General features: G+C 53.1%; 1 protein-coding gene across 5 annotated transcripts in view; it reads left to right on the top strand.

Moving 5' to 3' along the window:
• BIN3 (bridging integrator 3) overlaps positions 1-15145 on the top strand; it is a 50793-nt gene extending 35648 nt beyond the window's left edge. For all 5 annotated transcript variants that reach the window (XM_040242956.1, XM_040242964.1, XM_040242985.1 and 2 more), the window contains 5 exons: positions 1555-1691; positions 2360-2400; positions 11480-11621; positions 11819-11953; positions 14336-15145. In XM_040242956.1, the coding sequence (XP_040098890.1) occupies positions 1555-1691; positions 2360-2400; positions 11480-11621; positions 11819-11953; positions 14336-14482 (602 nt within the window). In that variant the 3' untranslated portion in view covers positions 14483-15145. The remainder of the gene's footprint in view (positions 1-1554; positions 1692-2359; positions 2401-11479; positions 11622-11818; positions 11954-14335) is intronic.
• The last annotated feature ends 277 nt before the right edge of the window (positions 15146-15422 follow it).

The raw sequence follows: 15422 nt of genomic DNA, 5'->3' as shown, positions 1-15422 counted from the left end.
CCCTGGCACTCCCAGGTTGTGTTAAGGCCCTAGAGACTCACGTGGGGTCCAAAACCTTGAGCTGTCCAAGGTACAAAGCCCACCAAGCCTCTTGGTTTGTACTGGTCTGGCCATGCCCCTCCTCTGACCCTGCAGAACTAGGGTGGGGGCTGTGAGCTGCTCCAGTGGAGCGTGGGGGCCCCTCTGTTCATGCAGGCCAGTCATATCTCAGAGTGGAGTTCAACCCAGTGCCACCCCGATACTCGCTTTTCATTCACTTCAGGTGGTTCTAGCAAAGAGACATCACATGAAGATGTGGCACCTGTAGGAAAGGAAAGGAAAATTGGGAAGAAAGTCTTCCCACCTGACCTTCGCCTTTTGGGGGTTTTCTCCTCAACTATTAAAAAAAAGCAGAAGAAATTTTTCAAAAACATTTTTAGATTTGTCCAGGTTTTTTCATCTTTTAGTGATGTTGTCTGCAGCCATTTCATGATCCAGTCAAGGTGCATATGAGTTTGTGCCTAAACCTACAAAGTTACTTTACTTTTTTTTTTTTTTTAAGAGGGCTTTTCCCTCCATTGGGTCAGCATCTCTGGGAGGTTTACATTTCCAGTCATCTCTCATACTTTGCCCTTTGGCTGGGGGATCTGCAGCACACTCCCAGAGTCAAGAGAAATCAAGGTGCTTATTACAGTAGCCTGCTTGGGTTGAATTGGCAGCATTTTTTTTTTTCCTTAATGGCTTAAACAGTAATGGCATGTCTTACAATTGACAGCATCTTTAATGTTATGACATAAAATAGTAAGAAATAGTTCAAAGATTTGTTCTCCCCTGAGCCCCTGAAACTGGTACAGGCGCTACAGGGCAAACAAGGCCCTTCTCCAGCCTTTCCGGCCCCTCTGGGATTTTGTTTGCTGGTAATAGAGGCCTGAGAAAGTCTATAGGGCCAAGAACTCCAACACTGCCAACAGGTTGCCTTGCCACACCAAATCCTGCCAAGTTTTGCCAATAAAGTTTTATTGGAACACAGCCACACCCATTCTTTGGGTATCACCTGTGGCAGAGTTGAGTTGTTAGAAGTCTAAAATCTTGTCTGTAGCCCTGTACAGTAAGTTTGCTTCCCTGATGTAGATAGTATGTTACTCTTTCCATGAGGGAGCCCCAAACAAGCCTCACATCCAGACTGCTTGGAGACTTTTTTGAACACATATTCCTGGATTCCAGGCTTACTGAAATAAATCTTTAGAGCTAGAAATATGTATTCCTTACAGCTTCCCGTCCAAATGATTCTGTTAGAATCTAGAGTTTGGAAAATAGGTCATTGCAGCAGGTAAATCTGATCAGAAGAATTCCCACAAGCAGCATCCGATGAAAGGTAGCAGCGTCAGGCACGCATGTTACATACCGTGAGGCCAGTGCCTGGTGCCTCTGGGTTACCTGTGGTTTTGATGGCCTGTGGCCATGGGTAGAGGTCATCCAGGTGCGAGACTGGCCCCAGGAAGGACAGGGAGCCTGCAGACAAGATCTTGAAGCCTGTCCTGTCGTCAGTTCACTGAACTTTGTTCTCTTAAAAAGCCATGTCTAAATCTGCTGTGAAGATATCCTTGGACTTGCTCTCCAACCCCCTCTGCGAGCAAGACCAGGACTTTCTGAACATGGTGACCGCCCTGGACACGGCCATGAAGCGGATGGATGCCTTCAACCAGGAAAAGGTGACTGGGGTCTCTGCCCACCCCCCACATTCCACGGCTTGAGGAATCTTAATTCCCCAACCAGGAATCAAACCTATTCCCCCTTCAGTGGAAGTGCAGTCTTTAAGCACTGGACCACCAGGGAATTTCCAGGGTGACTGAGGTGGTGTTCTTCCCTCTTCTCAAAGCTTCTGTCTGGGAGAAGTGCTACGTGGAGTCTTTGCGGAGGCTCAGTCTTCTCTCTGGGCGCCTCAGTGTCCCAGCCCTGTGAGTGCTCTCCTGGCCACCGTGCCCCTGCAGTGGGTGTTTGCCATGGCTCCCGTGAGCTCACGTCACTCACCGTGAGGCCACAAAGGAGATTCAGGCCAGCTCTGCCCACCTGCACCCATATCCCCTCAGACTCACTGTGGCTAGCCACCCAGCCTCCTCACCAGACACGGCCACATTCAGCCTTCCAGACCCTGGTCCACAGGATGAGAACTGCCATGGGACAAGACCAGTGCCTCTGGTCGCCCTCCAGGCTCCCTGCTCCATCGTCTCTGCCTCGCTCCTTCAGCAGTTAGGGGTGCTCCTCCCTGCCGGGAGCTCTCAGGGTACCCCTGTCAGGCCCGTTTCCTTTCTCTTCTCCCCTTTGGGGAAGAGTCTGGCCACCCCCGAGTCTTGACGGCATCTGGTTTTTCTTTCAACAGGTGAACCAGATACAGAAGACTGTGATTGAACCTTTAAAAAAGTGAGTAAAAGTCGTGGGGTCCATGGACCTCAGGGCATGTACTGAAAAGGTAGTTCAGCCAGCCACTTGGGAACTGAATATCATTTGTTAACCTGTCCCCAGAGTCACTGGGCAGACAGGAAGCTCCAGGGGACACCGGTGGCCTGCCTTGGGGTTGACACTCGGGGTGGCTCCAGAGCACCTCACCTGGCCGGGAATGCTCAGTGACGACAGGGCCCACCTGACCCTCCACAGCAGCCGGCTGGCGCCCCCGCGGTCTTTCCGCGTTGTTGTCCCTTTGTTCCTGATGGACCAGAGCTTGTGGGGTTAAGCTAGCAGAGATCTTGGCCAGCCCTCAGCGGAGATGAGCGAGGCCTTTCATCTCACCCGGGCTGGGAGAGCAGCTGCCTGCAGCACCCGGCTTTTAAAATGTGGGGGTGGCCACACACAGGGAGGGGCGCAGCCGCCTGGGAAGGTCCCCCAACTCGTGACCTGTCAGGGTCAGAAATTCTTCTGTGAGGCTGAACTTCAGTCTGGCAGGCTCTGGTCAGCGATCAGACGGGCCTATTCCCTGGGTCCCTGGAGGTGGGGGGAGTGGGACGGCGGTGGGGAGGACAGGCAGGAACATCGCCTTGAAGCTCCCGAATCACTTCATCTTCCTCCCTGGCCTCTCCCAGCCCAGCTCTGACCTAGAAAGGCTCCCGCGCCAGCCCAGCAGCTGCTCTTTATTACCTCTTCCGTGGTGGTCCCTGGCAGTTGCCTCACCAGGGCTGGGTAATGAGGCTGCGCTAATTACCATTAGGCCTGGATCAGGGCCCGGAGGGAGATGAAGAGCGAAGGTTTTTGATCCTCCAGCCCCTGGCGTTGGGGTTGTTGAGCTCTTGTTCCCTGTTCGGGTCCAAGGGGTGGGATTAAGGAGAGCTCCTTCTAAGCCGGGCCGTCTAGAGGCTCAGCCATGGAGGGAGACGGACCTTGGCCTGTAGGGATTTCTCCCCACTCCTGCCCTGGGCCCCTGCCCCCAGCCCCTGCCCGCGCCTAGGTGGCAGGGTCACCCAAGGAGCTGGGTGCTGGAGGGAAGCAGTTCAGGAGGGAGGTATCAGAGCTCCACTGCTGATGGCTCTGAGTCAGTCTCCAGGTGTGAGGGTTCAGAGCTGGGTGGGAAGGACCTCGGGCCGAGCAGACCCTGCCCACTGGGGTCCCGGGGGCTGTCACGGAGGCTGCTATGGACACCCAGGCTGGCAGGGTGAGGCAGGGGACACCAGCCTGGAGAACTGGGGGACTGACTCCCGCCCCAGTTTCACCACCAACAAGGCGGCCTTGAAATTCGATGCCTGGCTTCTAGAGCCAACTGGAGAGAGATCTCGGCTGCTTCCCACCACTCCAGCAGCCCACCACCTGCCAGGAAGGTGGGTGAGTGGCCGGCCGAGGGGGCGGCCACTATCTCCGCAGCAGATCCGCTGACCTCTGCCTGAGCCCCCTGGCCTGCCTGCCTGCCTGCCTGCCTGGCTTCTATGCATCCCGTGGCCGACATGCGATCCCCTCCAACTGCGTAAACCCGGCTCTGCCTGTTGCCGTCTCTTGCCAGGCGAGAAGCTCCCAGGGACCCCAGCACCGGAAACAGGAAACTGCAGCTTTCCTGTCCTCTGATGAGGAACATTGCCACATGGCCTCCCTGCCGCCCCCAGCCTCCCCTGGGGGGCTCGGCCTCTAATCCCAGTCTCTGGGCCGCGTTCACATGGTCGGATAGGGATGCTTTCAATTTCCCTTTCCTGGTGGGTGGAAGATCCCGGCTGTGTGGGCACAGATTGAGGAATGGCAGGCATTCCCCACCAGGGCCGTCTGCTCCCAGCCCACCTCCCAGCCGGCCTCCCTTCCCTCCACCTCCCGCTGCCTCTTCACCCAATGCTTACGCCGGGAGGCATTTGCTGTTCCCCCCTCAGAATGGGCAAGAAATGGACAGAGCTTCAGCGAGCGCCTGCGGTAGGCCCAGCCTTGCTCTCGCTTCTCCGTGGGTAGATGTGATTCAGTCTTTAAGAGCTTGGGATGTAGTGAGGAAGCCCTGCGGCATTCCCAGAAAATGGTCCAGAGTGACAACTGCCAAGGCGGGGCAGTGCAGTGGAGCAGGAAGAGCCGTGGACAGGCCAGGCTTGTCTCCTGTCTGGAAGGGGAGCAGGGCTAAACTCTCGACATGACCAAGCCCATCATCACCTCCCTGAGTGGGTGAAGGAACCGTCATGGGCTGGAGTCACTGTGCATGGAGGGCAGAGACCCTCCTGAGGTCCTGGCCCAGGGACCCCGTGTCCCCCTCACCAGTAATTTTCAGGGGACTCCTGGCACTGAGCAGAGATGTTCTGAGCCCTCAGCCTTGCTTCTTCATGGCCACCCAGTCACAGTGCAAACTCGGTCCCCAGGGAAAGCTGGGCCGCCTGTCCTTGTCAGGTCAATTCCGAAGGCGCCTGTAGGGTCCGAGGGCCATGTCTGGGAGGGGTCCAGGCCCTGGGCACCAGCCTGTGCTTGTCCTAACCTCCCTCCCACGCCCCTGCCCCGATGTGAAGGTAGAGGCGGCGCTTACACACCCTAGACGAGGAGCGGGGTCAGCACTGTGGTATTTATACTCTAATACGTGGAGCTGACAGAGTTCTTTCTGTAACTTCTGAGGAGAAAATGAGGACGTGGGGCTTCAGTGAGACAGTGACAGGAGCCAGGGATTATAGAGTCCTGATCACCCCCACCCTTTGTCAGCTACTTCGGATTACACTGCCTGACCTCCCCTGCCCCACCTCAGTTTCCCTGCTTACATATGGGAAGGGCATGACCCCAGCCCCTAGGGGGTCCTGAAGTCCAGGGCCCAAAGCCACCCAGGTAGTAAGTGGTTCATGATCCTCGGTGGCAAGCGGAGTGAGCGGAGCAGCCCTCCTCGGCCTCTGGTTTGACTGTGGGGCGCTCTGACGGGAGACAGGGGTTAGTGTAGTTGAAGAGACCATTTTCCTGGAGGGTCTCAGAGAGCTGCTGCTGCTCCCCACAAGAGGACAAGTGGTCTCGCTCCCACGAGGCTGAAGCTAGGCTCCTGTGAGCACACTCATCCCCTGAGGTTGCCAGCAAATCTGCCCTGGATCCATTCCCATTCCTCCCTGCCTCAGCTTAGGACCTGCCCAACCTAGGGTTGGATTCCTACTTCCTTTGTTCAGTTCAGTTCAGTCACTCAGTTGCATCTAACTCCTTGCAGCCCCATGGACTGCAGCACTCCAGCCTTCCCTGTCTATCACCGACTCCCAGAGCTTGTTCAAACTCAAGTCCACTGAGTCAGTGATGCCGTCCAACCATCTCATCCTCTGTCATCCCCTTCTCCTCCCACCTTGTCTTTCTCAGCATCTGGGTCTTTTCCAGTGAGTCAGTTATTTGTATCAGGTGGCCAAAGTATTGGAGTTTCAGCTTCAGCGTCAGTCCTTCCAATGAATATTCAGGACTGATTTCCTTTAGGATTGACTGGTTTGATCTCCTTGCAATCCAAGGGACTCTCAAGAGTCTTCTTCAGCATCACAGTTCAGAAGGATCATTTCTTCGACACTCAGCTTTCTTTATAGTCCAACTCACATCCATACATGACCACTGGAAAAACCATAACTTTGACTTTGACTAGATGAACCTTTGTTAGCAAAGTAATATCTCTGCTTTTTAATATGCTGTCTAGGGTTGTCATAGCTTTTCTTCCAGGGAGCAAGAGTCCTTTTAATTTCATGGCTGCAGTCACCATCTGCAGTGATTTTGGAGCCCAAGAAAATGAAATCTATCATTGTTTCCATTGTTTCTCCATCTGTTTGCATTGAAGTGATGGTACCGAATGCCATCTTCTTTGTTTTTTGAATGTTGAGTTTTAAGCCAGCTTTTTTACTCTCCTGTTTCAGTTTCATCAAGAGGCTCTTTAGTTCCTCTTCACTTTCTGCCGTAAGGGTGGTGTCATCTGCACATCTGAGGTTATTGAGATTTCTCCCGGCAGTCTTGATTCCAGCTTGTGCTTCATGTGCTGCATTTCGCATGATGTACTCTGCATATAAGGTGAAAAAGCAGGTGACAGTACACAGCCTTGACATCCTCCTTTCCCAATTTTGAACCAGTCCATTGTTCCATGTCTGGTTCTAACTGTTGCTTCCTGACCTGCATACAGATTTCTCAAGAGGCAGGTCAGGTGGTCTAGTATTCCCATCTCTTGAAGAATTTTCCACAGTTTATTGTGATCCACACAGTCAAAGGCTGTGGCATAGTCAATAAAGCAGAAGTAGATGTTTTTCTGGAACTCTCTGGCTTTTTTGATGGTCCAGCAGATGTTAGCAATTTGATCTCTGGTTCCTCTGCCTTTTCTAAACTCAGCTTGAACATCTGTAAGTTCTCAGTTCATGTACTGTTGAAGCCTGGCTTGGAGAATTATGAGCCTTACTTTGCCGGCATGTGAGATGAGTGCAATTGTGCGGTAGTTGGAGCATTCTTTGGCATTACCTTTCTTTGGGATTGGAATGAAAAGTGACCTTTTCCAGTCCTGTGGCCACTGCTGAATTTTCCAAATTTGCTGGCATATGGAATGCAGCACTTTCACAGGATCATCTTTTAGGATTTGAAATAGCTCCACTGGAATTCTATCACCTCCACTAGCTTTGTTTTGACTTTGCATTCCAGGATGTCTGGCTCTAGGTGAGTGATAGTATCATGATTATCTGGGTCATGAAGATCTTTTTTGTACAGTTCTTCTGTGTATTCTTGCCACCTCTTCTTAATATCTTCTTGTTTCTGTTAGGTCCATACCCATCTTTGCATGAAATATTCCCTTGATATCTCTATTTTCTTGACGAGATCTCTAGATTTTCCATTCTATTGTTTCCTTCTGTTTCTTTGCATTGATCACTGAGGAAGGCTTTCTTATCTCTTCTTACTATTCTTTGGAGCTCTGCATTCAGATGGATATATCTTTCCTTTTTTCCTTTGCCTTTAGCCTCTCCTCTTTTCTCAGGGCTCTTCAGACAACCATTTTGCCTTTCTGCATTTCTTTTTCTTGGGGATGGTCTTGATCACTGCCTCCTGTACAGTGTCATGAACCTCTGTCCATAGTTCTTTGGTGCTCTATCTATCAGATCTAATCCCTTGAATCTACTTGTCACTTCCACTGTATAATCATAATGGATTTAATTTAGGTCATACCTGAATTGTCTAGTGGTTTTCCCTTCTTTCTTCAATTTAAGTCTGAATTTTGCAATAAGAAATTCATGAGGTGAGCCACAGTTAGCTCCCAGTCTTGGTTTTGCTGACTGTATAAAGCTTCTCCATCTTCAGCTGCAAAGAGTATAATCAATCTGATTTTGGTATTGACCATCTGGTGATGTCCATGTGTAGAGTCGTTTCTTGTGTTGTTGGAAGAGGATGTTTGCTGTGGCCATTGCGTTCTCTGGGCAAAACTCTGTTAGCCTTTGCCCTACTTCACTCTGTACTCCAAGGCCAAACTTGCCTGTTACTCCAGGTATCTCTTGACTTCCTACTTTTGCATTCCAGTCCTCTATGATGTAAAGGACATCTCTTTATAGTGTTAGTTCTAGAAGGTCTTGTAGGTCATCATAGAACCATTCAACTTCAGCTTCTTCAGCATTAGTGATTGGGGCATAGACTTGGATTACTGTGATATTGAATGGTTAACCTTGGAAACGAACAGAGATCATTCTGTCATTTTTGAGACTTCACCCAAGCACCGCATTCCGGACTCTTGCTTGAATATGAGCGCTACTGCATTTCTTCTGAGGGCTTCTTGCCCACAGTAGTAGGTGTCATGGTCATCTGAGTTAAATTCACCCATTCCAGTCCAGTTTTAGTTCACTGATTCCTAAAATGTCGATGCTCATTCTTGCTATCTCCTCTTCCACACACTTCCTGTGTAGGCTAGCCCAGTTCCCGTGCTGAGTCAGTCTTCCAAAGTGTATCTGACCTTGGCCTTGGAGATACAACCTGGTTGACCACCAGGGAAAGAGAGGTTATGAGCTGTGTGTGGTTCAGGTGCTTCTGGGGCCAGAGTAGTGAGAACTGCTTGACCAACCGTGGGATAGAGGCCCGTCCAGAGCTGTACATCAACCCCCACACGCTGCTTCCTTGTCATGGCACCCTCCTTCCTAAGGACAGGAGCTGAGGTGACAGCACCTTGACAAAGACGAGGAAACTGTCTGCCGCTCTCTGCCTGCCTGGTCCTTGTCCTATCTCTGTGCCTGCCCCCACCCGCCACCTCGCGGGCAGCCAGAGAGATGGAGCAGAGGCCGGGACACTGGGGATGCCAGGCAGGGGTGTTGCTAATGAGAGAGTCAGGGCAGCTGCTGGTGTTCCATGTCCAGTTTGGGTGGAAGGAGAGGGGCTCCCCTAGCACCTGAGACCCCCTTGTAGCACTGCCTGAGGCCAAAGAGGTGAAATGAATCCCATCTTCTGTGGAAGGTCTCAGCCACCTAGGTGTCCAGCCCTACCTGGGGGATCACGTGTCCTGGAGGTGGCCATCTGCTCCAATTTGCTCAGCACCGAGTAGGCCTGAGTCTTCTGCCCAGCAGAGCAGTCCTTCGGGTATTGGTTTGATTACAGTGTATAGGGGCCAGTGACTAAGGATTCTGAGATGGGTGGCTGCTCTGGCCCATATTAGCATCTCCAGCTACACAGTGAGCCCATTACAGACACACAGGCAGTTAGAAGGATCCTCTTCAGTGGCCTGTTTGTTTCATCCAAGTTTACTGCCTGGGTCCATAGCTTTGTTTGGGACATTATGCTCCAGTCAGGCTTCTGTCCTCTGTTTTCTGGCAGAAGTGGTCGTTACTCTTAGGTCACTGCACTCTTGATTTGTTGAGTCTTTTTCCTGCCCCAACTTCTATTTTCTGAGCCTCCCTCTTCATATTTGTCAGCCATAGAATAACCGCTGGGCCATCATCTTCTCAGCTGGAGGTGGCATCTCCACCAGCTACTCAGGCTTAGTGTTCAAACCACCCTTTTTCTGTCCAGTTCCAGAAAACCCACTCATGGCTTTGCCCGGCCTCCTCCCACGCTCATTAGTCGAGGAGAACGCAGCATGGACGTGGTCCTGCCCTGGGCTCGTCTCAAGACTGGGTTGCCCTTCCCAGTCAAAGGGGACCTTCATCACAAAGACTGTGCCTACAGCGGCCAACCGTGCCTCTGCTGCTGCTCTTTCTGACCAGCTGCTAGAGCATTTCCCTGTGGTTGCTTTAGTCCTGGTGGGGCATAGCTCCTTGAGTCATTTTTCTCAAACATTTGGTTTGACAGTTTGGCCATTTCAACAGCAGAACATGCGGATTCTTGCGTTTCTGGTGGAACTGGTAGAAAAGGGCAGGAGTAGGTTGTTGTTGTTTTATTGGAATATAGTTGATTTACAAGGTTATGTTAGTTTCAGGTGTACATCATCAGAGTGATTCTGTTTTTTGTTTTTATTTTTTGGCTATGCTGTGTGGTTTGTGAGATTTTAGTTTCCCAACAAGGGGTTGAACCTGTGTCCTTGACAGTAAGAGTGCAGACAATGTGCTAACCACTGGGCCACCAGGGGAGTCTCCATTCAGTTATATATGTATGTGTGTGTGTATGTGTGTTTTATAAACATTCTTTTTCAGATTGTTTTCCATTTTAGTTATTACAAGATATTGAATATAGTTCCCTATGCTATGCAGTAAGGGCTTCCCAGGTGGCTCAGTGGTAAAGAATCCACCTGCCAATTCAGGAGATGCAAGTTTGATCCCTGGGTCCAGATGATCCCTGGAGAAGGAAGTGGCAACCCACTCCATTATTCTTGCCTGGAGAATACCATGGACAAAGGAACCTGGCAGGCTACAGTCAGTCCATGGGGTTGCAAAGAGTCCGACACAACTTAGTGACTAAACAACAACTACTTTGCAGTAAATCCTTGTTCATCTATTTTATATATAGCAGTGTGTATCTGGCTAATCCCAAACTCCTAATTTACCCCTCCCCTTCACCAATGGACATGAGTTTGATCAAAATCTGGGAGATAGTGAAGGACAGGGAAACCTGGTAAACTGCAGTCCACAGGGTCGCAGAGTCAGACACGACTTAGTGACTGACAGCTCTTACTGTTTGGTAGCTATCAGTTTGTTTTCTACATCTACGAATCTGTTTCTGTTTTGTTCTTGCATGTCGTGTTTTAGAGTCTATGTATGAACAATACAATATGATACTTGTCTTTCTCCATCTGATTTAGCATCGTCATCTCTAGGTCCATCAGTCTTGCTGCAGCTGGCATCACTTCATTCTTCTTTAATGGCTGAGTGATGTGGGAGCAGGCATGGTTGCACCTCATGGTAGTGTGAGGTGGTGGGGAGGTGCCAGATGGAGAGCTGGGACCCTGGAGTGAACCTCTGCTGGGCCCGCACTACCTAACTGTGACCTTAGACAATTCATGTCATCTCTCTGGTCTCAGCTCTTGCACTTTTTTAAAGGAAGATATCGGACAGAAGCTTGACCTCCAGGCTTTTCTGACACCAGCCCTTGGAGTGGCTGCCCTTGGCCCAGCTCCTGGAGCACCCTTGGATCCAGGCCCATTCGTGAGGGGTGTGTCTCCATTTGCTCAAATGGCTTCCTGAGCCCTGTCTACCCTTGTCCCTTCATGATTGTCTAGGGAGCTCTCCTGGTTCTGCTAGCTCGTCTGTCTTTTGTTTCTTCTCAGAGGCATGATGCTAATTAATAGAAGCTGAATCATTTTGTACCAAGTCAAAAAAAATACTCCAAGGAGTCTTCAGCTCCTCCATACTCTGAAATGTGTGGAGTCATACAAGGTGGGGGCTAAAGGCAGTGGCCACACCCTTGGCATCTTGCATTCACGACCCCCTGAGTCTCCTTAGGGGCCATGGAGAGGCCCTTCGCCCTGTCTTCCTTCCCCCGACCTTACCCCACGGTGATATTCTCAGCATGTACCCCACTGACGCCAGGGCCACATCTGTCTCATCCATAGTAAGATCCCCAAGATCTAGAATGAAGGCTGGTCCTTGGTAGACACTCAGTATGTGTTTCTGAATGAGCGATGAACTGCCAGCCTGCAGCTCTAAGAACGGGCCTGTCTTCCCAGGTTCGGCAGTGTGTTCCCAAGTCTCAATATGGCAGTGAAACGGCGGGAACAGGCCTTGCAGGACTACAGAAGGCTCCAAGCCAAGGTGGAGAAGTACGAGGAGAAGGAGAAGACGGGACCGGTGCTGGCCAAACTCCACCAGGTACCAGGAGGAAGTGCTGGGGGTGGACTGGAAGCCGTGTGGTCCCACATGGCAAGTTCCTCCTTCACCAAGGGGCCGAGACACCAGCTGTCCTGACACCTCCACCCTCCCCCTCAACCCCACCCCACCCACACACACATATCTTGCCGCAGTCAGGGTTCTGGGTGAGCCGTGACACCCAGCATGTTGCTCCCCAGGCCCGAGAAGAGCTTAGGCCGGTGCGGGATGACTTTGAGGCCAAGAACAAGCAGCTTCTGGATGAGATGCCGCGCTTCTACAACAGCCGACTGGACTACTTCCAGCCCAGCTTTGAGTCCCTGATCAGAGCACAGGTGAGGCGGCTGCTACCCCTCCTGCCCCGGAGGATGGCCCAGCACTGCTTCCCTTAGTAGGGAGGCGGCCGTGGGCTTCGGACCATCCCAGCCCCACCACACACACTTGAAGTGGGCTTAGCCACTTTCTCCCACCACCCCCGCCCTCCCCATCAACTCCCCAGCACTGCCTGAGGGGAGGAATCCAGGCACCTCTGGTTGTTGGCTGGAATTCCTGTTTTGGTTCCTCCCTTGCTCTATGGTTAATCCCAGCCTTGGGACGAGGTCCACCTTGTCCATGAGTCCTTCCCTCAAGTTCTCCCCACTCCCGCTCAACCGCAAGAGCAGGAAGAAACCAGGCTGCACCTACAGTGCCTCCCCCTGATGGGCAGGTACCTTGCCTGGTGGGCTCAGGTCAAGAACAGAGGCCTTTTCCTATGGACCCTGCACCCCTGCCCTTCCCTGATTAGCCCTTTCGGTGGAAGACCAGGGAGTGTCTTGACCTTTAGCAACCCTGGGCAGGGTCCCTAAACCCTGGAGAGAACCATGCTCAGCACTCCTTCTGGGGCACCACTTTCGGTGGAAAGGTAGGCTCACTCGGCCTGGGCTGGGGTGGAGGTGCACTGAGGTGGCCCTAGGAACCATGCCTCCTGCCACTCAAGGGTGTAAAGACAGAGTTGCTCCTGCCCTCCTCCGCCCCACATTCTTCAAGCAGTTAGCAGGCGTTAGTCTCCCCATTTGTGAAGAGAAAAGGTTGAGGTGCCAAAACCAAAAGGTTTTCTATATGTGGGACACCCCGCTGCCTCCCCCGACTCCCCCCACAAGGTGACAGCAGGTAGTCAGCATTCTGCCAATTTCCCACCAGGTAACAAAGCTAAAGGCTCAGCATGTCCCTCTCCGCCTCCAACCTCAGCTCCTCAGCTGCTGGCCTGAGTGTCTGGCTCCCTCTAGTGGACACACTCAAGTATTGCCGCGTCCACAGTTGCAGACACTGAGGAAAAGCCAGGTTTCTCTCTCCCAGCCTATCTTGGGAGAACCCCAGAACCCATGGGAATCATGGGATCCGGAGCCCTGAGCAGGATTAACATCAGTGACCAGAACCCTGGGGGTACAGGGAAAGTGAAGCAGAGAGCTGAGTGCGTGGGGCGGCCCTGCCCTTGGAGGTACATGCAGGCTTGCTTCCAGCAGCTTCTCCCTGGGCCAAAGGGCAGTGGTTTGAGGAGACCCTAGCCTTCCCTCTCCTGTGCCGTGCTCCCAGGCCCCCAGCATGGCCCCTCCACCCTGCATTGTGTGCAGGAGGAAACCCGAGTGACCAGGCGGGGAGCTCTGGGTGCCCTGTAACCAGGCAGCAGGGTGGTGAGGGGTTGTTTACTGCCTCGTCAGCGCCAGCCTCCCCCTCCCGCGGCTGCTGCTGTCATTAGTCACAGAAGTGAGCATTCCGAGTGACTCAGCCTGCGCAGTGCGGCTCGGGGCAGGGAGCTGGGGGAGGGAGCCATCCGTCCTCACCACCCCAGCCCAGGCCCCAGCCCCTTGGGTGACACAGGATTTGGAGACCTTGATTCAACTACCCCTCAGCCAGTGGAGACCCAGCTCTGGGAGTGTGGAAGGCGACGTGACCTGGCCTTGCCCCTAGTAGCACTGCAAGCCTCAGGAAAAGGAGAGTTCCTCCTCCCCAGAGACAGCTTGGAGCTGGAGCTGGTAAAATTTCAGGGTGTTCAAGCAGTATCGAACATTTTCTTGAAAGCCCATGCTTTCATTTGGTTGTGAGGTGGAGGCTGAGGCAGAAGGGGCCCCTGGCTGATGGTCCTCGCTCCTCAGCCTGCTGCCCCCACCTCCTTCCTGCAGGCCTCCTTTCTACTCTGGTGTCTGTGCAGGAGACACAGAACAATCCTGGTCTCTGGCTTGGCTTTCCTGGGTCTGCAGCTGAGGTGGTGGTCAGGGCTGGGAAGGTGTGTCCCCTCTCACCTTGACCTCTAAGACTGTCCCAGGGCTCTGGGAGCTGCCTTGACCTCTCCCCCATGGCCAAGAGCTTCTCCTGGCTTCCATAAAGCAGGTAGCCCCTCAAGTGCCTGACTCCCTAGGCCCACCCCCAGGATCCAAGGGTCCACCCACTCCCCCCAGCCCTCTCCCGTCAGCTGCCTGGAGAGTCAAGCCTCCACCTCACCAAAGACCTGTCACTCCCCTCTGCACCCAGGCAATGGGCAGCAAACATTCCTGAAGGGCTCAGGGCTGTGGTTGTCCTGCAGTCCAAGGGGAAGGGTGGTGGCGGAGGGGAGGTGACGGAACAGCAGGGGGCCAGCCCATAGGCTCCAACTTCTCTGCCCACCATCCCAGGGGTGCAGTGCTTTGGGGCCCCGTGTCCTGAGCATAGCACCTGCAGACCTCTCCTCTTACCGCCCCCAGGTCGTGTACTACTCAGAAATGCACAAGATCTTTGGAGACTTGACCCAGCAGCTTGACCAGCCTGGCTGCCCTGACGAGCAGCGGGAGCGGGAGAACGAGGCCAGGCTGAGCGAGCTCCGAGCCCTCTCCATTGTGGCCGATGACTGAGCCTGGCCTGGGGAAGACTCTGGAACACAAGCCAGCCTCCCTCATCTGCCCTTTTCAAAAGCTCGAAAGCTCGGGCATCAGCCAGCAAAGGGCCCCTCCCTGGGAGAAGTATGGGGACAGCGGTGGCTCCTCCTCCCCAGCCCCTGGGAAAGCCTGACACCAAGAGCCCTAGCAGGCTACTGTGTCCCTACCCCACCGTAGCAGAAACCGGCAGACAGGTAAGCAGTGTAGACTGTCTGTTCCTGAAGAACCGTCCAAAGTGCCTCCTGGCCTCGGGCCAGAGCCTGGACTGTCAGCTCCCTAGAAGTCTCAGCCTGGCTGCACGGTTGGGACCACATCTACCTCCAGAAGGGCTCCCCTGGGAGTCCCCCACCTACGCTGCCTTTTCACCTCAGACTCACCTTTTCTGGGAGAGGCTGTGACACTGCCCTGGAGTGTCTCCCAGCACTCAGGCTCAGCCCACTTGTAGCCTTGGGTCACCTGCAGGGGAGACCCCTAGTCCTGCAGCTTCCTTAGAAGCTGGGACTCAACGTGTGTAAATATCCTACCACACTAAACGTCACCGACAAAGTCATGGGCCTCAGAGCAAGAATAGTGGGTGTATGTCTCACCTGGTTATTGGGAATTTTATTTTTCCAAGTAAAATTTTCAATGAAATGTCCATATATTAGTGTGCTGTAATTATAAAGAGGGGGCCACCCCAGGTCTCTCTCTGGGTTAGGCTACCCACTGCTGAGTTAAGGGAGTGGTCAGGGTGGGGTCGCCCCAACCGCCCGTAGCATCCCCTCTCCTGACCACCAGGCCATGGACCCCAGAGCTGCCTCCCACCAACCATCCTCTGGAGGAGACACCTCCACCAGCAGAGGCTGGGTTGAGGGTGGAGAGGAGGGTGCAGAATCAGACCTAGACAAGGAGTCAAGGGGAGAGAGCTATGGAGCAC

This window comes from Oryx dammah, unplaced genomic scaffold (assembly GCF_014754425.2).
Source record: "Oryx dammah isolate SB20612 unplaced genomic scaffold, SCBI_Odam_1.1 HiC_scaffold_1, whole genome shotgun sequence".
NCBI classification, from domain to species: Eukaryota; Metazoa; Chordata; class Mammalia; order Artiodactyla; family Bovidae; genus Oryx; species Oryx dammah.
Note: the sequence above shows the minus strand (reverse complement) of the source record. Positions and strands in the feature narration are given on the sequence as shown.